Source organism: Pleurodeles waltl, chromosome 10 (genome assembly GCF_031143425.1).
Source record: "Pleurodeles waltl isolate 20211129_DDA chromosome 10, aPleWal1.hap1.20221129, whole genome shotgun sequence".
Lineage (NCBI taxonomy): Eukaryota > Metazoa > Chordata > Amphibia > Caudata > Salamandridae > Pleurodeles > Pleurodeles waltl.
Genome location: NC_090449.1, coordinates 755,748,764 through 755,771,995, shown reverse-complemented (window position 1 = coordinate 755,771,995; position 23,232 = coordinate 755,748,764). Strand labels below are relative to the sequence as shown.

Genomic DNA, 23,232 nt, shown 5'->3' with positions numbered 1-23,232 from the left:
GACACTTGCACCTGTATCCCTCAGTGCTTCCACTCTTAACGCCATTATTATGTGGCTGTTGTCTGTATTTTTCCAAGTTATTGGGCCGGACAGCCAGGGCAGCTATATTCACCCCAACCTGTAAGACCAAAGTGGCTTTTGTGTGCTCTCTGACCTGGTCCGGGCACACCAAGGATCCCATCTGGAGACTCGCCGCCCCAGGGGTAACTGGGGTGCAATAGAGGAAGCAATTTTGGGACCGGTAGAGTCCCCAGCTTAGTGTTCATTAGTTTTGCAATTAAAACACCAAACCTTTTTGGGATCCCATTTCTTACCTTGGCACTCACCTTTGGATTGTGAAGTGTCTGGGGGCCCACCCTCCTGAACAGATGTTTGGGTGCCTTTAGAAGACTTTTTACCTTTATCTTTAGAACGTCCTGCATCTTTCTCCTGGGGGTATTAGCAACCCCTTTCTTTTGGTCACCCCTTCCATGAGACGCTTTGACACCCTAACCTTTTTCTTTTCTTTTTTTCTTTTTTTTATTTGTTAGCATTTTTAATTTTTGCATACTTAACAACATGCCCTAGTGGGCCAGACCGTAACATTAACAACAGAATGGAATTTTGTTGCTCTTCAGATCTTCGCGATACAGCAATGAAAGTAGAGATGTGAACGGAGCCTTTTGCCCCTGAGGAGGCCCTTACTTTGGAGTCATGTCTGTGGCAGTCTTGCGCCCCCCTCCCCCTTCTGAGATGTCATAATACTCTCTCCATGGTCCCCAAATCTTTAGGAACTTCCTCTGGCTTTGTACATTATTTTTCAGCCATCATGTAAAGGTCCACCCCTGTCCTCCACTCCCTCATTATGGGTATCTCTTGTGCCTTCCAAATGTCTTGCCATGCCCCTCTTGGTACCGCCAACCCCATGTTGATAAAATGGAGCTTAGGGCGCAGTATATCTATATCAGTAGGGATTCCTAAAAGCACGTATTTGGAGTCTGCTGGAATCTCCACCTATGTTTTCCCCAGTTCCCCCATGATTTTAGACCAAAATGTCTGGATATGAGGACAGTCCCGGAGCATGTTTAGAAGTGTCCTCCACCTCGGAGCCCTCCCTCAGCTGAGAAGTTGTGTCCTATCATAATAAATCCCATGCATGATTGTAATTGTATTAGTCTTGGGTGTATTTTAATTGCCACTTCCCGCGGGTGCATTAGGGCTGCCTCCCAGTCTGTCTCGCCCATAACCCCCTACTCCTGTTCCCATTTCTCTCTCAGGCCTCCCAGCATGTCTGGTATATTACTGTTGATTGTTTTGTACGTCCTTGAAATTGCTTTCTGTTCCGGTTGACCCAGCAGTAATCTCCCCTTCAGTGGGGGATAATCAGGAAGTTCTGTCAGGTCAAGGTTCTCTGCGTGCCATGCATGTGCAAGTTGCAAGTATTTGTAACGTTGTGGTGGAGCCATTTGGTATTCAATTTGCAAGTTGTCAAATGGCTTAAGTCCCCGTCTTCAATCAGGTCTTCCAGACGGGAGATCTTGATCCTGTCCCAGGGCTGAAATCTTGTAATTTCCCTATCTCCCTCAGTTGGGTGCCCTCCCACAAGAGGGTTTCGCGTGCGAGTTTCACGTGCCAACCCATTTTTTCCCCCTCCCTCGTCCATGCCTCTGTCACCAATTGTGTAGGCATCAGGATCCTTTTAGCCAACACCCCCTAAGACTAGCTTATCTCCAGCAAATAGGTGGGGTGATCATTAGGTGCATACATCCAGTCGTTAATAACTATGAGGTGCACTACCCAGTAATAGGCCCTTAAGTCTGGGAGAGCGATCCACCCGTTACATGGGTTTCGTTGGAGCATCTGCAGGGATACCTGAGGGTGTTTCCCATTCCAGAGTAGCGTTCCGACATCTCCCTCGATTCTGTGATCATTTTCTCTGGGATCCTAACACAAGCATTTTGAGGAGTGTAGAGTATTTTTGGCAGTGCGATAACCTTATACAGTGCCGCCCTGCAGAACATCAACTGTAGGTTACCACATCCCTCATGTCATTATGGCGGTCCGACACGCACTCTCTCTTGGTCCTTTGTCACATAAACCCCCAAATGCTTGAATCGCTCCTCCTCTACCTTTAAGGTACTTGGTAGGTCCAGCTGTCCCAAGTGTCCTCCCTCCAGATAGAGACATGATTTGGACCAGTTGATCCTATAGCCAGAATGAGTACTGAAGACTTTGAAAGTTCTCAGTAACATATAGCAATATTCCGCCTCTCTACTATATGGAAACCTGAGACGCCTGAGTGTGAACGGACCATGCACGCCAGGGGTTCTAGTGTGAGAACAAACAGCAATGCTGAGAGGGGACAACCCTGTCTTGTCCCCCTCTCTATTGGAAACTCAGCAGACGTAGCCCCGTTTACACAAACCATCGCTACTGAGTTTGTATACAGTAAGATTATCCATTCCAAAGCTCAAATCTCTCCAGTGTTTGTGTCCTGAATGGCCAGTGGGCCGTATCAAACGCCTTTTTGGCACCCAAGGACCGCAGTATATGGGGTTCTTTTCTTAATCGCACTGCGGCCAGCCATTTATGGGGTCTGCGGATGGTTGAGCTTCATTGGCCTCTTGGGCATGAAGCCCGATTGGTATTCGTGTATCAGGGGCCCTATGTCTGCTATCAATCTCGCCGCCAGTATTGTTGCTAATATCTTCATCTCGATGTTAAGGAGGGAAATCTGATAGTAGGAGCTACATTCTGTGGAAGGTTTCCTGACCTTCGGGATTGCAACTAGCACTGCCTTCCGTAAGTCCCACAGGAGGGTGCCCTGTTCTCTGGCCTCATTAAACAAGTTGAGGAGATAGGGACAAAGGATGTCAGCATTTTTTTGAGGAGCTCCATGGGAAGACTGTAAGATCTGGGAGTTTTCCCTGTCCTCAGTCTTCCCATAGCCTCTCTGATCTGTCCAACTCTCTTACCAGGGAGTTGCGGTCTTCTGGGGACAAGTGTGAGCTAAGCACTCCCTCTAAGTAGTCCCTTATTTGGGATGCTTCTGCAAGCTTGCACTCTTGATATAAATCCCTCTAGAACCTTGCGAACGCGCCAGCTGTTCCTTGTTCGGTAGTATAGCTTTTACCAGAGCAGGCCTTCAGCAGGAAGGAAAGCCAGCTGGAGTCAGAGGAGCCCCCAAGAGTGACCCACTGGCAGCAGATACAGGGAGATACAGAGACGTCCCAGCAGTACGACAAAACAGGAGTCCCACGTCGCAGGAGCTGCAAAGTGGAAGCTGATCTTGGTGTTGCAGAGTGCTGGAGGCTGGACCTTGGACTTCATCTGCAGCATCTTTTGTGGCCCGAGGTCCCCATATAGGAAAGCACTGGGAGCCCGATACTGTGTTTGCACCCTGAACCCGGCTGCCCCCGTGCAACTGAGGGTGTGTGTTTAGTACTGACCTGTGGCTCCCACGGTGGTCCTCTAAGCCCCCCCCCCCCACACCCCCTCAGTCTGCCTTACAAAGACACGGGTACCTACCTGCAAGCAGACCTGATTCCGAGAGCCTCAGTCTCCATAGGAGCCCATGTTAAACCGACCTCAACTTTGACCTCTGCACCTGGCTGGCTTCGTGCTACTGGTGGTGGGTGTTTGGGGTTAACTTGAACCCCAACCTGTGGACATCCTAACCCCACGAGACTGGAACTGTAAGTTTTATACTTACCTTCAAATCATACTAACTTTTTTTCCCCCTCTAGAACTGTTCTGAAAATTGCACAGTCAACTTTTAAAACAGATTATTGCTATTTACTTGAAAACTATTTAAATTGCCAAATTGAAACAAAGTGGTATTGATACATATATTAGATACTTAGTTGCAAATATACTTACCTGGAACTTGAATCTTGTGGTTCTAAAAATAAAGTAAGTTTGCTATATAAAACCATTGGCTTGGAGTTAGTCATTGAGTGTGTGCTTCACATTATTGGCTGTGTGTGTACAACAAATGCTTTGCACTACCCTCTGATAAGCCTAACTGCTTGACCACACTGACACAAAAGAGAACATTAGTTTAATCTACTTTAGCCTCTGTTAAGCCTTTGGGGAGCCCCTGGAATCTGTGCACATATATCTCATTTTGATATAGTATATACAGAGCCAGACAGCTTCCTACATCCTGCTTGCCTTAGGCTGATCAGGAGGGCAGAACAGTGTCTGGGGGTCGGCAGCAGCGTGGGCTGGCAGGAAGACCTTGTAAGGCTGCACAGACCAAACTGGGGCATCCTCTAAGGAACCCCAAGTGTACATGGGATCATGCAACTAGCACTGGAACCGGTGTAGTTGCATTCCTATAGCTGACATCTGCAAGGCCGCTACAAGGTCTACTCCACACACATTTACAAAACATTACTTTGTGGCTGTGTTAGCTCGCCAACAATCTAACATTGGTCATACTGTTCTTTCCAGTCCTCTGCAACATCCTCCTGCTAGCCACCACTTCAGGGAACTATCTTACAGTCTGTGCACTGCATGTGTATCTGCAGCTATACATGCTGCAAAAGGAAAATGTTACTTTACCTTGTAAGTACGTTCATTCCATGTAGTGCTGTAGATTCACTTGCACCCCTCCACCTCCCTGTGTGCCTCTAGATGTTTCAGACTCTTAACTTTCATTCCTGCTCTGTATTCAAATGACCTTCTATTATCCCTATGCTCCATCTACATCCTCACCCTTAGTGCGGAAAAAACATTAACAATGACCCGAATGCCCATGTGAAGTACCAGTAATAGACTGAGTTACTAGACCTCAGGAATGGATAATGCTGCTTTAAGGAAAAGAAACGTGTTCAACTTCGAGCCCAACATGAGATGGCAGGAGAATGCACAGCATGTGAATGTATTGTACTACATGTCACAAATGGGTGGTTATATGGTAAATAACATTTTCCTTTTCCATTGTTGTAATCTTTCATTGATTCCTATGCAACCTTTCCCCCCCACTTTACTCTCTTGCTCAACTATTGACTAACTTCTTCCTCCGCACTATGAAATCCAGCCTCTGGGGAAAGGAGGCCAGTGATGTTCATTGTGCTTTCGCCAGATTGGTTGCAGTTTAGGCAAGAAAGTGGTATTTAAAGCTTGGACAAGAGAGTGAAGAATTGCACAGAATTTGAAGAGAGCAATAGGCAGGGACTCCTCTAAAAATAGAATAGAGCAACTGTATGGAGGAAGGCAGTGATCACAACAAGATTTTGTACTCCTCTCCAGTTCAGCCAGGGGAAGGGATGACTGGAGTTCTAGGGGCAAGCGACAAATAGAGGCAAGTTAGTTCTGTGCATGGAGTGGTGAAATGTGAGGAACTCATCAGATAAATATGATTACTTAATTGACTGGTATTTGTATGTCTTTTAGGGGCTTCTTCTGCGAGACCGAGGTACAGACGTGGAAAGCCTAGACAAAATTGTAAAAGCAAAAAACATACCAGAAGGACAGCATGACACGTTTAAAACCGGTTTTGCAGAGGGATTCCTGAAAGCACAGGCACTCACACAGAAGACAAATGGTAAGTAGCTGGTGTCTAAGTAAATGTTTCATTTTATATTACATGCCACATCAGACATTATTTTATAATACCTGCTCTTTGTTTTCACAGATTCGTTAAGAAGAACACGCCTCTTTCTCCTTGTTATCCTACTGCTTGGTATCTATGGCCTGTCTAAAACACCATTTTTATCTGGTATTTACATTTGTTTTGTTTTTAGGAAATCTGGTAAATGTTGTTGATGTACTCTTTATTCCATTGTTCGCAGGCATGTGAAAAGGTTCATATTCTTTTATATGTTGAACGACTTGAAAATATTGCATTATTGCATTGAGAATCATCTCCATTTCATGACTCCTGTAGGAATCTGCTATTGTGTGGTGCAAAAGGCTAAATGGATGGGCTTCATCTGTGGCATCTTGCTTACCATATATAAAATGTTGTCATGGTGGCCCAATATCAGTTGAGAATAAGAAAAATTAAACCATCCATCCTCGGGGAAGGCTTAAACTTAGTTGTTTAAGCCTTGGTCCTCAACAAGATTGATTAGATTAATGTTCTCCTAATTCGTCTACCTATATCCAGATTTGTAGTGTTCCATGCTACTGCTCATCTTGTGGCTCCCAGAGATTGCTGAGATCACGTCACACTTGGTGTTAAATTACTTCAGTTGTTCCTACTGGAATCAAGATGCAAATGCAAACTTGTTAGTGTATCATAAAAGAAAGTCAAATTGAACATGCCCAGGTATTTAACAAGAAAGATCCGTGGTCTCTGGAGGTGCCTGTGCTACCAAAATCAAGAAGGGCTAACAAATGAAAATGTCTAAACTACAGGAACACCCCCCCACCCCCAACCAATTACAATCTGACTATGGAGTTGCCCAAACCTTTAGATCTTTGCTACTCTCTATTGAGAAAGACTGCTCTATCTACAGTTTTAAAGCCAAACTCAAAACTTTCTTAATTAAGAGTATCCCACGCAAATGTCTTTACAGTGCTCAAACAAACAAGGCACTGTCTGTAATAAAAAATTTACACAAGTGCTATGTCGTTGGAATTTTGCTAAGGGCGAGCCCTTTCAAATAAATGGATCCATCCAAGATGGCTAGCAAGAAAAAAATCAATTGCCTTGTGGTCGATCATTTTCAACCTGAACTTTCCCAATAAATATTCTTAAGAGTGATATACCTCAGAGGAACTATAGTGTTTCAGGACTTGTGTCCAGAGAAAGAAAGACTTCATCAAATAGGTATAGTGTAGCCCCTGTAGGAAAGTGCCCCTTTCTGACATAGTCACCCCCACTTTCTGCCTGGTATTTGATGCAGTTTTGACAGAAGTGCCCTGGGTTTCTGCTAACCAGGTCCCCAGTGCCAGATCTCTTTCCCTAAAACTGCAACTGTACCCCAGTTGGCAATACCTTTAGGGCCCCTCGAGGTCCCTAGTAAATGGTACCCCTGATATCTAGGGCATGGGTACTAAGGAGGGCCCCTGAGGGGTGCAGCTTGTTTTGTGCCAACCTATGGGACCATTCACCACACCCATGCATACTGCCATTGCAGGCTGCATGACATGGTGCAGACAAAAGTGAAAACAAGACATGGCACACATCATGTGTGCCTTGCCTGCAGACAGTACATGCAAAATAAATGTCACCCCTACAGCAGGCCTTACAGCCCTAAGGCAAGGCGCATTATTCTACATGTGTGGGTTTATTTGCAGGAGCAGATATGCCCCTGTGATGTATAAATCAATTCTACATTACAAGTGACAGAGAAGCCATCTTAAGGCATGTTCTGGGCACTGGTTAGAACAAGATTCCCTGCTGCATAATGGCTTCACTGAAACCTATGGATTTGGGTATCAAACTCCTCATATTAATAAACCCACACTGATTTGAGTGATATTAATACATGCACCCAGAGGGCACCTTAGAGGTACCCCTTGAAACATACTAGTCCTCTAGTGTGCTGACTGGCAGGTAAAGTCCAGCCTGCCACTGTAAGAAAGTACCATCTTGCCTGGCATGTTACCCCCATATTTCACTGTATATATGTTGTTTTAGTTGTATGTGTCACTGGGACCCTGCCAGCCAGGGCCCCAGTGCTCATAAGTCTGCCCTGTATGTGTTCCCTGTGTGATGACTAACTGTCTCACTGAGGCTCTGCTAACCAGAACCTCAGTGGTTATGCTCTCTTTGCTTTCCAAATTGTCACTAACAGGCTAGTGACCAATTTCACCAATTCACGTTGGCATACTGGAACACCCTTATAATTCCCTAGTATATGGTACTGAGGTACTCAGGGTATTGGGGTTCCAGGAGATCCCTATGGGCTGCAGCATTTCTTTTGCCACCCATAGGGAGATCTGACAATTCTTACACAGGCCTGCCACTGCAGCCGGAGTGAAATAACGTCCACGTTATTTCACAGCCATTTACCACTGCACTTAAGTAACTTATAAGTCACCTATATGTCTAACCTTTACCTGGTAAAGGTTGGGTGCTAAGTTACTTAATGTGTGGGCACCCTGGCACTAGCCAAGGTGCCCCCACATCGTTCAGGGCAAATTCCCCGGACTTTGTGAATGCGGGGACACCATTACACGCGTGCATTATACATAGGTCACTACCTATGTATAGCGTCACAATGGTAACTCCGAACATGGCCATGTAACATGTCTAAGATCATGGAATTGTCACCCCAATGCCATTCTGGCATTGGGGAGACAATTCCATGATCCCCCGAGTCTCTAGCATAGACCCGGGTACTGCCAAACTGGCTTTCCCGGGGTTTCACTGCAGCTGCTGCTGCTGCCAACCCCTCAGACAGGTTTCTGCCCTCCTGGGGTCCAGCCAGGCTTGGCCCAGGAAGGCAGAACAAAGGACTTCCTCAGAGAGTAGCCTCCCCCAGCCTCTGGAAATGCTTTGATGGGCACAGATGGTGCCCATCTCTGCATAAGCCAGTCTACACCGGTTCAGGGATCCCCCAGCCCTGCTCTGGCACGAAACTGGACAAAGGAAAGGGGAGTGACCATTCCCCTGACCTGCACCACCCAGGGGAGGTGCCCAGAGTTCCTCCGGTGTGCTCCAGACCTCTGCCATCTTGGAAACAGAGGTGCTGCTGGCACACTGGACTGCTCTGAGTGGCCAGTGCCAGAAGGTGACGTCAGAGACTCCTTCTGATAGGCTCTTACCTGTGTTGCTAGCCTATCCTCCTTCCTAGGTAGCCAAACCTCCTTTTCTGGCTACTTAGGGTCTCTGCTTTGGGGAATTCTTGAGACAATGAATGCAAGAGCTCATCAGAGTTCCTCTGCATCTCTCTCTTCACCTTCTGCCAAGGAATCGACCGCTGACTGCTCAGGAAGCCTGCAAAACCGCAACAAAGTAGCAAAGACGACTACTGCAACCTTGTATCGCTGATCCTGCCGCCTTCTCGGCTGTTTTCCTGGTGGTGCATGCTGTGGGGGTAGTCTGCCTCCTCTCTGCACTAGAAGCTCAGAAGAAATCTCCCGTGGGACGACGGAATCCTCCCCCTGCAACCGCAGGCACCAAAAGAACTGCATCACCGGCCCTCTGGGTCCCCTCTCAGCACGACGAGCGTGGTCCCTGGAACTCAGCAACTCTGTCCAAGTGACTCCCACAGTCCAAGTTTGGTGGAGGTAAGTCCTTGCCTCCCCACGCTAGACTGCATTTCTGGGTACCGCGTGATTTGCAGCTGCTCCGGCTCCTGTGCACTCTTCCAGGATTTCCTTTGTGCACAGCCAAGCCTCGGTCCCCGACACTCTAACCTGCAGTGCACAACCTCCTGAGTTGTCCTCCAGAGTCGTGGGATCTCCTTTTGTGACTTCTGGTGAGCTCCGGTTCACTCTTCTTTGTAGTGCCTGTTCCGGCACTTCTGCGGGTGCTGCCTGCGTCTCTGAGGGCTCCCTATCTTGCTGGGCGCCCCCTCTGTCTCCTCACGCAAGTGGCGACATCCTGGTCCCTCCTGGGCCACAGCAGCATCCAAAAACCCTAACCGCGACCCTTGCAGCTAGCAAGGCTTGTTTGCGGTCTTTCTGCGTGGGAACACCTCTGCAAGCTTCTTCACGACGTGGGACATCCATCCTCCAAAGGGGAAGATCCTAGTCCTCTTCGTTCTTGCAGAATCCACAGCTTCTACCATCCGGTGGCAGCTTCTTTGCACCCTCAGCTGGCATTTCCTGGGCATCTGCCCAATCTCGACTTTGTCACGACTCTTGGACTTGGTCCCCTTGTTCCACAGGTACTCTCGTCCGGAAATCCATCGTTGTTGCATTGCTGGTGTTGGTCTTCCTTGCAGAATTCCCCTATCACGACTTCTGTGCTCTTTGGGGAACTTAGGTGCACTTTACACCTACTTTTCAGGGTCTTGGGGTGGGCTTTTTTTTCTAACCCTCACTGTTTTCTTACAGTCCCAGCGACCCTCTACAAGCTCACATAGGTTTGGGGTCCATTCGTGGTTCGCATTCCACTTCTAGAGTATATGGTTTGTGCTGCCCCTATACCTATGTGCTCTCATTGCAATCTATTGTGACTGTACATTGCTTTCTATTGCTATTACTGCATATTTTTGGTATTGTGTACATATATCTTGTGTTTATTTGGCATCCTCATACAGAGGGTACTCACTGAGATACTTTTGGCATATTGCCATAAAAATAAAGTACCTTTATTTTTAGTACTTCTCTGTATTGTGTTTTCTTATGATATTGTGCATATGACACCAGTGGTATAGTAGGAGCTTTGCATGTCTCCTAGTTCAGCCTAAGCTGCTCTGCTAAGCTACCCTTTTCTATCAGTCAAAGCTGCTAGACACCTCTTCTACACTAATAAGGGATAACTGGACCTGCTGCAGAGTGTAAGTACCCCTTGGTACTCACTACAAACCAGGCCAGCCTCCTACAGTCACCACAGACTGGTTTCTGACATCTGCAGGTGAGAGCCCTCGCTCTTAGAGGCCAGAAACAACGCTGCTCCAGAGGAAGGTGTTCACACCACCTCCAGCAGGATGGCAAGTGATTTAGCATACCAGGACCAGGGACTTCAAAGACCCTGCCATCTTTGATAAGTGACCCTGACATCCCCCAGAGTTACAGAATGCCACCGCCTGCCCGAAAGCTCAATTAGCATGTGAGAAGCTGGCCTTGTTTGTGGTGGGTACCAGAGCTACTTACACCTTATACCAGGTCCAGTGAACCACCTTAGTAAAATGTAGGCAGTGTCTAGCAACTTATGTTGTCTAGGGGTGGCTGTAGCAGAGCAGCTAAGGCTGATGAACTAGGGGATATGCAAAGCTCTTGCAATACCACTATAGTCACACGCTACTTACACAAGAAAGACAATACTCTGTGTTACCAAAAATAAAGGTACTTTATTTTAGTAACACAAGGCCAAAAAACTCTTATAGGCAATACTCCTACTGGAGGTAAGTATTATACACAATATATACACTAGTAACCAAAATCGGGCAAGTACACAGTCGGAAAATAGTGCAAGCAGTGAAAAACACAATAGATTGCAATGGGCCTAGGGGCAACACAAACCATATACTAAAATAGTGGAATGCGAATGTTGGTTTCCTCCCTACGCAAGTGTGTAGAGGGGTGCTGGGAGTGTAGGAAAACACCAAGGGTAAGTAAATTACCCCACCTCAGAGTCCAGGAAAGCAGGAGTAAAGTATAGCAAGTTTCCTCAGAACACACTAGGAGTCATAGTAAAGGATTATGCAAAAACCAAGCAAGACTGCAAGAAACCGGCGATGGATTCCGGGGCCTGAAGACCTGCGGAGAGAGGAGACCGAGTCCAGAAGTCTATGAAGAGTCCAGGAAGAACAGGAGGCCATGCTAACCTGGATGCAGGTGCAAAAGTGGATTCTCCGGTTGGATGAAGAAGTCAGAAATGCACCAGAGAAGACAGCTGGTGGTTCCTGCTTGGTGCAAGAGATGTCCCACGTCGAGTCGTTGGATGCAGGCTGGTTTTCGTTGTTGGATTCTGCCAACAAGCCTTGGCTCACGCGAATGTTGCGGTTGGCGGGAAAAAGCGCTACCTGGGCCCAGGAGGGACCTGGGTGCCTCAGCTCGGACTGAGGAGGCAGAGGGAGCATTCAGCACTTCAGAGATACCTCAGAAGACCAGGCAGCACCCACAGGAGTCCCAAAACACGGGGACAAAGGAGTTGCAGAATGTGGTTGTTGGAGCACTACACAAAAGGATCCTACGCCGCTGGAGAACAACTCAGGGAGCAGAGCGTCGCAGGATAGAGTGCTGGGGACCTAGGCTATGCTGTGCACGAAGGCCTTTTGGAAGAAGTGCACAGAAGCCCAAGGAGCTGCAAAACACGCAGTGCACAGGGGTACTGTCTGGCACGGGGAGGCAAGCCTTACCTCCACCAAATTTGGACAGCAGGACCTTTGGACAGTCAGGATCACTTTGGTCCACCACCTGTGTTCCAGGGATCACACTCGTCTACAGGAGGGGAGCCCCAGAGTACCGGTTGTCATTGCAGAGAGGTGCCTGCTGAAGCAGGAAAGTGACTCCATCACTCCTCTTCCTTTGCAGGTCCTCATTTGCCAGAATCCACCTCTGGGTTCTTCCAGCCTTGTTTAGATCTTGCACAATCCTTTTCCTAAGTCCTCCTGTTTGTTTTGGGAAAAACCAGGTACTTAACTCTGCTCTCCTGGTGGCTGGAGTCACTATGGTACTCACCTCTTGAGGTTCCTAGTTCCACCAGCTCCCCTCTAACGATTCCACATCCTTGGGTGGGGGACTGTATCTCGCATTCCACTTTCTTACTGCATGGTTTGGCCCTCCCATGGGGATCTCACTGTTTGGTAATACTTTTGCCAATGCTTGTTGCTTTTTGTGGCCTTTGCTGATTGCTAATGTGTATAAAATTGTGTGTTTACTTACCTCTAGTTGGGGGACTGCCTATACGTATTCTACTATTTGTGTTACCATAATGAAGTTCCTTTCTTTTTGTAACACTGTGTTCGTTCATGTGTGAGGGTACTGTGTGGCTATAGTGGTATTGCATAAGCTTTGAATATCTCATGGATAAGTCTTGGCTGCTTATCCACAGCTACCTCTAGAAAGCCCTGTATTCCTAGACACTGCCTACATTTCACTAGTAGGGGATACCTGGACCTGGAATAAGGTGAGAACACCATAGGTGCTCACCACACACCATGCCATCTTCCTACAGTGAACTCCCAAATCAATGGGGAAAGATTTTTGGTCGGTTCATGGAGATATAATGTGATGTCCTCTGCATAGCTATAGAATTAGGCAATACTGTTTCGGGGATAAAAGGCAAGCCCCCCTGTCCATGGAGCTGGTGAATTGTGCATGCCAGGGGTTCAGAGTCTAATGCATACAGTATGGGTGTTAATGGGCAGTAGTGCCAAGTTCCTCCTTGAATGGCAAATGGTTCAGAAAACAGTTCTTTGAGACGTACTCTGGTTGTGGAGCAGAACTCTCTACCAATCTTTTGCATCTCAAAAGTACTTTTTCTTTTGCTCACTTTTTATGTTTATCCTTTACTTTATAAATCTTCCTATTGACATAATTTACTCACCTCTCTGTCTCGGTTTCCCTTGCTATGCATGATAGTCCATCTCCCAAACCCCTGTCATTGTATTCCCTAATAATATTGTTTCAGTGGGATCCAGTTCCCCTACTGATGGGGCTAGAGTGGCAGCCCCTTTTTAAACTGCTTAAGTGTGTAATTTGGGGAAGGGGGGGCAGGGTTGGGGGGTTGAGGGGATGTCTAGACCATTATTCTCCACACCAGACATTTTGACAGTTTACGGAGAAGCTGAAATCTTGGTCAGCTTCGTAGTCTCCGAATTGGACACTTTACATTCACCTATCCTCTGTGAAAGCTTTTCATGGCAGTCACTCTTCCTTGCCCCTATTCTCTGTCTTATTCTCTTTTCCAATGTTGACAGACATAAGACACCAGGTATGGCAGAATAGTCTGAACTGCAGCAGTCCTTCACCTATAAAGGGTGCACATAAGGAGGCATGTATTCCTGAACTAGAATTGCTTCCACTGTCAGCAGTTTCCTGGGATGAGTCAGTAGTCGCCTTCATTCAGGTTCAAGATTCTCTTTAGGCGACTCCCTGTTGACAGAGCCTAGCTCAGCTGACACACAGCACAGTAAAAACTTGGAGTACCTCCAGTAGAATTGTGGATTGTTGAGCGCACAAGACAAAAAAATAAACAGGTGAGGGCTGTATAGTTTTTCCAAGCTATACCGAGGACTTTCTTCCCAGCAGTGGGTGGTACACTGTGGGTGCCTGTTTGGTGCGTAGTTTATCTTTATCCGCCTTTGCAGCATGCTCAATTAATTGAGATCTGTTTTGGCCCATAGATTTAATAAACTCGCACTACTCCTCTCCATTTTAATCAATTTCCATTCTTTGTGAACAGATAGATGGATGTAGAAGTAAGTTTTCTTGTTGACTCAAGAACATTAAACTATATTTAGAGTTTGGTGGACTCTTCTTCTGCAAACTAAGAAACTTTGCATAGGTTTTCACTATATTGTTGCTGTAAGTAGGAGATGGGGGCTAGCTGCTTGTATAGATGCTCTTGAGCATGACAGGCTGTTGTTGTCAACCCTTTTGAGTAGTAGTCAACAGTCTTTTCATACGGCAGAAACAGTTCTGCCAATTGCGATTGGGGGTAGCTAAAGGACATATAATGGCAAAAACCACCATAAAGTACATTTTTCTTACATTCCCTTTTACTTTTTTTTCTTTGTTTTTTTTTAACAGTTCGTTTCCGGACAACAACTGGACTTGATGCTGCAGTTGATCCAATTCACATGAAAAATGTTACATTTGACCATGTCAAAGGGGTGAGGTTTCACATGTTATGATGGCTATCATATCTGAATTGTGTTTTTATTTATGATTGCCTCACTTAGTATGGCCGCTTGATTGCAATTCTTTTTTTTTGTAAAATAGTTTTATTCATTTTTCATCTTGAAGCAAACAGTACAGCCAAACACCAACTTGTGCCCAGAACGTACACAATGAAACGCGTGCAAGAGCATAATAAATGTAATCAGTTGTAAATTACAAACATCATAACATCTGTCATATAGCACAACACTGCCTACTTTAAAAGCTGTTCTCACCTCAGGTGCCTTCATTGTAATTCTTCATGGAGTATGTGCTTGAACTAAAGATGTTTTCTGATTGCTGTTTTAGGACTAAGAGCCCATCACTTAAAGGAGTTAAACCTTAGTTTATATTTTAAAGAAAGTCTAATTTGCTGCTTTATTGACTTATTGCATCTAGTAATATGAGCTCCCCACAATCATACCTTCATTGAGGGACATAAACATTGTACATCCCTGACCATGTGCTGAATCCAAAAACACCTTTTACCTGACTGTTGAACAGTATTCATAAGTGTCTTTAGGTATTTTTAATTTCCTTTTTCTAAAACAAAAAACAATTAGAATTGGGAAAGAAGCTCAAGAATTGTGGTAAAATGGGGCTGAAATGATTGAGCTGAAAATCTACCAGTTCCTTACTGCCTAAAAAGGCTCAGCAGTGGTAGTTGAAAAACAAGAATTCTTCTTTTTCCTGTGATTTACACGCATTAGAAATGTCTCTCCTTAAAGCTTTCCTGACCTTGTTGTCCACATTTTTGGGTTTTACACACCCTCTTTTGGTATCTGTCCTTCAGAAAAAACTATTCATTTGACTTTTATACCAGTTTTCAGACCCCACACCCCCTATCCTCTTTGCATTGCATGCCTTCTGGTTTCGCACATTGTCCTTCCTATGAAACATTGAGGACATTAAAAGATTGGCAGGGCATCGTATTACCCTTTGGAGGCTGGCTCAGGATCTCAGTCTCCATCACTGTTTAGAGAAGCTCCACCTTTTTACAGCTTTCTTTGGGTAAACCGTGTGGGACACTGGACTTCTTAGCAGATTCTCTCCCCCCCCCCCCCCCCCCCTTTAGAACTTCTAGATCTTCTAGATGTTGGTTTTCAACTCTGCCAGGGCACAGAGGGCTGTTAATCACACATTAGTGCCGGTGTGCTTTCCTTAAAACGATGTGATGTCTAATTGTAACTCAGTTGTCATTGAGGTAGTACTCCTGTAAGTCCCTAGTAAACTGTAACCTTGGTACCTAGGGCATGGGTATTAAAGGGTCCCCAACATATCCTATGCCAATCTAAAGGACCCACACACACTGCCATTGAAGACTGTGTGACATTGTGCAAACTATGGTTTAAAACACAACATAGCATGCTCCTGTGTTCCATGCAAAGGACACTGCATGGGCTATGTGTAAGTCACCCATACAGCTGGCCTTGGAGCCCTCAAGCAGGGTGCATTATAGCACGTGTGGACATATCTGCATGACCAGATTTACTCCTGTAATGTCTAGTTCCATTACTAGATATTTCAAGTGAGCAGGGAAGCCACCTTAAGTAGGGTATGTACTGTCACTGGTCCAAATGAGTTTCTCATCTGCATAATGGCTTCACTGAAACCTATGATATTTGGTATCAAACACCTTGTGTAAGGAAATGCCTCCTTGGCATGGTTGCCCCCTGACGTTTTGCCTTTGCTGATGCTATGTTTACAATTGAAAGTGTGCTGAGGCCTGCTAACCAGGCCCCAGCACCAGTGTTCTTTCCCTAACCTGTACTTTTGTATCCACAATTGGCAGACCCTGGCATCCAGATAAGTCCCTTGTAACTGGTACTTCTAGTACCAAGGGCTCTGATGCCAAGGAAGGTCTCTAAGGGCTGCAGCATGTCTTATGCCACCCTGGAGACCTCTCACTCAGCACAGACACACTGCTTGCCAGCTTGTGTGTGCTAGTGAGGACAAAACGAGTAAGTCGACATGGCACTCCCCTCAGGGTGCCATGCCAGCCTCTCACTGCCTATGCAGTATAGGTAAGACACCCCTCTAGCAGGCCTTACAGCCCTAAGGCAGGGTGCACTATACCATAGGTGAGGGTACCAGTGCATGAGCACTGTACCCCTACAGTGTCTAAGCAAAACCTTAGACATTGTAAGTGCAGGGTAGCCATAAGAGTATATGGTCTGGGAGTCGGTTTTACACGAACTCCACAGCACCATAATGGCTACACTGAAAACTGGGAAGTTTGGTATCAAACTTCTCAGCACAATAAATGCACACTGATGCCAGTGTACATTTTATTGCAAAATACACCCCAGAGGGCACCTTAGAGGTGCCCCCTGAAACTTAACCGACCATCTGTGTAGGCTGACTAGTTCCAGCAGCCTGCCACACTAGAGACATGTTGCTGGCCCCATGGGTAGAGTGCCTTTGTCACTCTGAGGCCAGTAACAAAGCCTGCACTGGGTGGAGATGCTAACACCTCCCCCAGGCAGGAGCTGTAACACCTGGCGGTGAGCCTCAAAGGCTCACCCCTTTGTCACAGCACCGCAGGACACTCCAGCTAGTGGAGTTGCCCGCCCCCTCCGGCCCCGGCCCCCACTTTTGGCGGCAAGGCCGGAGAAAATAATGAGAATAACAAGGAGGAGTCACTGGCCAGTCAGGACAGCCCCTAAGGTGTCCTGAGCTGAGGTGACTCTAACTTTTAGAAATCCTCCATCTTGCAGATGGAGGATTCCCCCAATAGGGTTAGGATTGTGACCCCCTCCCCTTGGGAGGAGGCACAAAGAGGGTGTACCCACCCTCAGGGCTAGTAGCCATTGGCTACTAACCCCCCAGACCTAAACACGCCCTTAAATTTAGTATTTAAGGGCTACCCTGAACCCTAGAAAATTAGATTCCTGCAACAACAAGAAGAAGGACTGCCTAGCTGAAAACCCCTGCAGAGGAAGACCAGAAGACAACAACTGCCTTGGCTCCAGAAACTCACCGGCCTGTCTCCTGCCTTCCAAAGAACTCTGCTCCAGCGACGCCTTCCAAAGGGACCAGCGACCTCTGAATCCTCTGAGGACTGCCCTGCTTCGACGACGACAAGAAACTCCCGAGGACAGCGGACCTGCTCCAAAAAGACTGCAACTTTATCCAAAGAAGCAGCTTTAAAGAACCCTGCAATCTCCCCGCAAGAAGCGTGAGATTTGCAACACTGCACCCGGCGACCCCGACTCGGCTGGTGGAGATCCAACACCTCAGGGAGGACCCCCGGACTACTCTACGACTGTGAGTACCAAAACCTGTCCCCCCTGAGCCCCCACAGCGCCGCCTGCAGAGGGAATCCCGAGGCTTCCCCTGACCGCGACTCTCTGAAACCTAAGTCCCGACGCCTGGAAAAGACCCTGCACCCGCAGCCCCCAGGACCTGAAGGACCGGACTTTCACTGCAGAAGTGACCCCCAGGAGTCCCTCTCCCTTGCCCAAGTGGAGGTTTCCCCGAGGAAGCCCCCCCCTTGCCTGCCTGCAGCGCTGAAGAGATCCCTTGATCTCTCATTGACTTCCATTGCGAACCCGACGCTTGTTCTAACACTGCACCCGGCCGCCCCCGCGCCGCTGAGGGTGAAATTTCTGTGTGGGCTTGTGTCCCCCCCGGTGCCCTACAAAACCCCCCTGGTCTGCCCTCCGAAGACGCGGGTACTTACCTGCTGGCAGACTGGAACCGGGGCACCCCCTTCTCTCCATTGAAGCCTATGCGTTTTGGGCACCACTTTGAACTCTGCACCTGACCGGCCCTGAGCTGCTGGTGTGGTAACTTTGGGGTTGCTCTGAACCCCCAACGGTGGGCTACCTTGGACCAAGAACTGAACCCTGTAAGTGTCGTACTTACCTGGTAAAACTAACAAAAACTTACCTCCCCCAGGAACTGTGAAAATTGCACTAAGTGTCCACTTTTAAAATAGCTATTTGTGAATAACTTGAAAAGTATACATGCAATTGAAATGATTCAAAGTTCCTAATGTACTTACCTGCAATACCTTTCAAACAAGATATTACATGTTAAATTTGAACCTGTGGTTCTTAAAATAAACTAAGAAAAGATATTTTTCTATAACAAAACCTATTGACTGGATTTGTCTCTGAGTGTGTGTACCTCATTTATTGTCTATGTGTATGTACAACAAATGCTTAACACTACTCCTTGGATAAGCCTACTGCTCGACCACACTACCACAAAATAGAGCATTCGTATTATCTATTTTTACCACTATTTTACCTCTAAGGGGAACCCTTGGACTCTGTGCATGCTATTCCTTACTTTGAAGTAGCACATACAGAGCCAACTTCCTACACCTTGTATTAATAAACCCACACTGATTCCAGTGTTTGTATTAATACCTGCAGCCAGAGTGCTACCTTAGAGGTACCCCCTGACCCATAGGATGCCACCTTGTGTTCTCAGGCCAATTTGTGTTTGGTGGAATTACGGACTCTTGAGACAGGGTGATGCCCACTCCACACAGTAAGTGGTCAACTAGGCATCTAGGGGATGTAGTGGCCCCAGGGCTAAGTAGCCCATTGGCTGCTACCCCTTAGTCCTCTAAATTCAGTATTTAGGTGGCCCAGACCCCAGAAACTCAGATTTGACTGACTACCAAAAAAGAAAGACAAAGAAGAGCCGAAGAAGCAAGAACAGAGGACCTGTGACTGACTCAGTGCCAACCCTACCAGCCTTTCTTCTGCTTCCGACAATTGCAATTACTCGTCCTGCTGCTGTGCAACCTTCAAAAGCCTGGGAGGACGGCCAGCCCTTTGCAAAACCGCCAGGATCTCCTGTGTAGTAGCAGAGCTATTTCCCTGCATCTTGCAGGCACCAAAAACTGCGTGCCCTCGACTGCAGCGACCTGTCGGACCAAAGACCAAGTGCAGAAGAATTAACATTCTCCCTAGCACCAAGTTACCCTCCAGAGCTGAGGACTCCCTTGGGGTTTAGCTGAACTGGCACCCCATTCCCCGCCTGCAGCCTCTGTCTGTAGGAAAAGCAGGAACAGTGAGAGCCTCTTTGCTGCCGAGACCTGGTGCCTAAAAGCATCACTGCAACCAAGTCCCACAGCCCAAGGCGCAGTGGACCAACGGTGCCCATGGGGTCCTGAGACCCTCCAAAGCTGAGCCCTTTTGGGTTTGACCGGCCTGGCCCCCCAGTCCATGCCTGCAGCCTGTTTTCACAGGCAACTACAAAACCATGATTCTTCAGCAGCGTGACCCCTGCTGAACAAAGCACCACTGCACACAAGCGTCCCACCCCCAGCTAGAGTTCAAGTGGATCGACAGCATCTCTTCAGTCCCAAGACCCTCAAGACCAGAGACCCTCACCCCCATGGGTTTACCTGGACTGGTCACCAGACCCTGTTTGCAGCGTCTTTCTAACCGGACCGTTCACCGTTGACTTTAAGAGGACACCAGGTATGGAAAATCACCTCTCCACCTGGACGACACAGTGCTTGCTGAGGTGACCTGTTGGAGCTGCCTTGGACATTGCGTCATACTTACCTTAACTCCAGAAGAACCGTCCTGTAAGTCGTTTCCCAGTACCAGTATGCAATTTATGCTTCTTTTCCTGTAGGATAACATTACTGCGTTAAAGTCGAAGCAAGTTAATTCACTGTATACTTTAAAATTGTTGACTTAAAAAGCACTTACCCAAAAGTGAAGATCTTGGTGTTAAAAAAAATTAATAATTAAATATATATATATATATATATATGTTCGATGGCATGTGTAGCTGCAGATACACATGCTGTGCACATCCCGCCATCTGGTGTTGGGCTCGGAGTGTTATCAGTCGAAGAAAAACAACTTGTAACACTCCGAGCCCAACACCAGACGGCGGACTATGCACAGCATGTGAATCTGCAGCGACTAATGCCACGAACAGATGTACACTGGGTAAGTGACATTTCCCATTCAGAGCCAACTTCCTACAATGTGTGTGTATATATATGTTCGATGGCATGTGTAGCTGCAGATACACATGCTGTGCACATCCCGCCATCTGGTGTTGGGCTCGGAGTGTTACAAGTTGTTTTTCTTCGAAGAAGTCTTTTCGAGTCACGAGACCCAGGGACTCCTCCCATTTCGACTCCATTGCGCATGGGCGTCGACTCCATCTTGGATTGTTTTTTTTCCGCCATCAGGTTCGGACGTGTTCCTTTTCGCTCCGTGTTTCGGGTCGGAAAGTTAGTTAGAATGTCGGAAAAAAACGTTGGTATTGTTTGCGTTCGGTATCGGGTTAGTTACAACAGATCGACACCGAATTTAGAAGAGTTCCGTTGGCCCTTCGGGGTTTTTTCGATCCCCCGTCGGGGCCTGGTCGGCCCGGCCACGTGTGAATTCAAGGCTGATGGAACGGACCCCATTCCGCTTCTGTCCAAAATGCCATAACAAGTATCCGTATACGGATCAGCATCTGGTCTGTAACTTGTGCTTGTCCCCAGAGCACAAGGAAGATACTTGTGAGGCCTGTCGAGCGTTTCGGTCCAGAAAGACATTAAGAGACCGAAGAGCCAGAAGTCTGCAGATGGCGTCGACGCCGACAGAACAAGAGCGTTTCGAGGAAGCTTTCTCTATCCAAGAGTCGGACTCGGAAGAGCTCGAGGCCGAAGAAACGCCGAAAACCGTGAGTAAGACGTCGAAACATAAGACTCACGAGAAGTCAACAAAAGCCCAGGCGACGCCACAGCCAACAGGCCATGGCTTAACCCAAACAAGCGGTGACCGAGCCAAGGCACCGAAAAAGGGCACGCTGGTGTCGAAGTCATCTGACTCCGGTCGAGATACCGCCACACAGCAATCTCGGACCCGAGACATCGGCTCTGAGAAATTTCGGCACAGAACAAATTCGGCATTGAGACACCACCACGCCGAAAATTACAAAGGTTTCTTCGGAGCCTAAAAAGACCTCTGAAAAAGTTTCGGTTCCGAAACATCCAGCCTCTGAGCCGAAAACAGGTTCCTATACAGAGGAACAAGGATTGGCCTCCCAAATGAAAAAACATAGATTTGGAGAGGAACTTCAAGCTGTAGAGCCCGACTATACTCAAAGGAGGCTCCACATTTATCAAGACACAGGGAAGATAACCACTCTTCCTCCAATTAAAATAAAAATAAAACTTGCCTTTCACGAAAAGTACAAGGAGCCACAAGCAAAGGTGGCAAAGAAAACAACTCCACCACCTTCTCCACCACCATCAGTGCACACATCACCAGTAGCAACTCCTCCACATATGAACTCCCCGACTCATACTGCCATGAGTCAAGATGATCCCGATGCATGGGACCTTTACGATGCTCCAGTATCGGACAACAGCCCAGACTCGTACCCTACCAGGCCGTCCCCTCCTGAGGACAGTACATCTTTCACACAGGTGATCGCAAGGGCAGCTGTTTTCCATAACGTCACCTTGCATTCCGAACCAATTGAGGATGACTTCTTGTTTAACACGCTAACCTCCACTCATAGCCAGTACCAAAGACTACCTATGCTCCCAGGAATGCTAAAACATTCAAAACAAATCTTTCAAGATCCTGTTAAAGGCCAAGCCATAACTCCAAGAGTGGAGAAAAAATACAAGCCACCGCCAACAGATCCTGTTTATATTACAACGCAGTTAACTCCAGACTCAGTAGTTGTCGGGGCAGCTCGTAAGAGAGCAAACTCTCATACCTCGGGAGACGCACCCCCTCCAGACAAAGAGAGTCGCAAATTTGATGCTGCGGGCAAAAGGGTTGCAGCACAAGCGCAAACCAATGGCGCATTGCCAATTCACAAGCGCTTTTGGCAAGATACGACAGAGCTCACTGGGATGAGATGCAACATTTGATAGAACACTTACCCAAGGAGTTCCAAAAAAGAGCACAACAAGTGGTGGAAGAAGGAAAAAGTATCTCTAATAATCAGATATGGTCTTCAATGGATGCAGCAGATACGGCTGCAAGGACAGTAAATACTGCAATAACAATAAGAAGGCACGCATGGCTCCGCACGTCAGGTTTCAAGCCAGAAATTCAACAAGCTGTGCTAAATATGCCATTTAATGAACAGCAGTTGTTTGGGCCGCAAGTCGACACTGCTATTGAGAAACTCAAGAAGGACACTGATACAGCAAAAGCCATGGGCGCACTCTACTCCCCGCAGAGCAGAGGCACCTTTCGCAAAACACCTTTTAGGAGAGGGTTTCGAGGACAACCTACAGAAACCACAACATCACAAACAAGGCCCACTTACCAAAGCCAATATCAGCGGGGAAGTTTTCGGGGGGCAATATAGAGGGGGACAATTCCAAAGAGGTAGAGGAAAATTCCAAAGCCCCAAAAGTCCTCAAAATAAGCAGTGACTCACAAGTCACACATCCCCATCACATAACACCTGTGGGGGGAAGATTAAGCCAATTTTACAAACATTGGGAGGAGATAACAACAGATACTTGGGTACTAGCAATTATCCAGTATGGTTATTGCATAGAATTTCGAGAATTCCCTCCAACAGTCCCACCGAAAACACACAGTATGTTGAAACAACATATAAATCTTCTAGGATTAGAAGTTCAAGCATTGCTCCAAAAAGAGGCAATAGAATTAGTACCAAAACCAGAACTAAACACAGGAGTTTACTCACTGTACTTTCTAATACCCAAAAAAGACAAAACTCTAAGACCTATACTAGATCTCTGAATATTAAATACATACATCAAATCAGACCACTTTCACATGGTTACATTACAAGAAGTAATCCCACTGCTCAAACAACAAGACTACATGACAA

General features: G+C 47.0%; 1 protein-coding gene across 1 annotated transcript in view; it reads left to right on the top strand.

Moving 5' to 3' along the window:
- The window catches only part of YME1L1 (YME1 like 1 ATPase), a 665,597-nt gene that overhangs the window by 138,692 nt on the left and 503,673 nt on the right, over positions 1-23,232 (top strand). Inside the window, exons 6-8 of the mRNA XM_069211321.1 lie at positions 5,380-5,530; positions 5,621-5,704; positions 14,305-14,387. Coding sequence (XP_069067422.1) covers positions 5,380-5,530; positions 5,621-5,704; positions 14,305-14,387 — 318 coding nt within the window. The remainder of the gene's footprint in view (positions 1-5,379; positions 5,531-5,620; positions 5,705-14,304; positions 14,388-23,232) is intronic.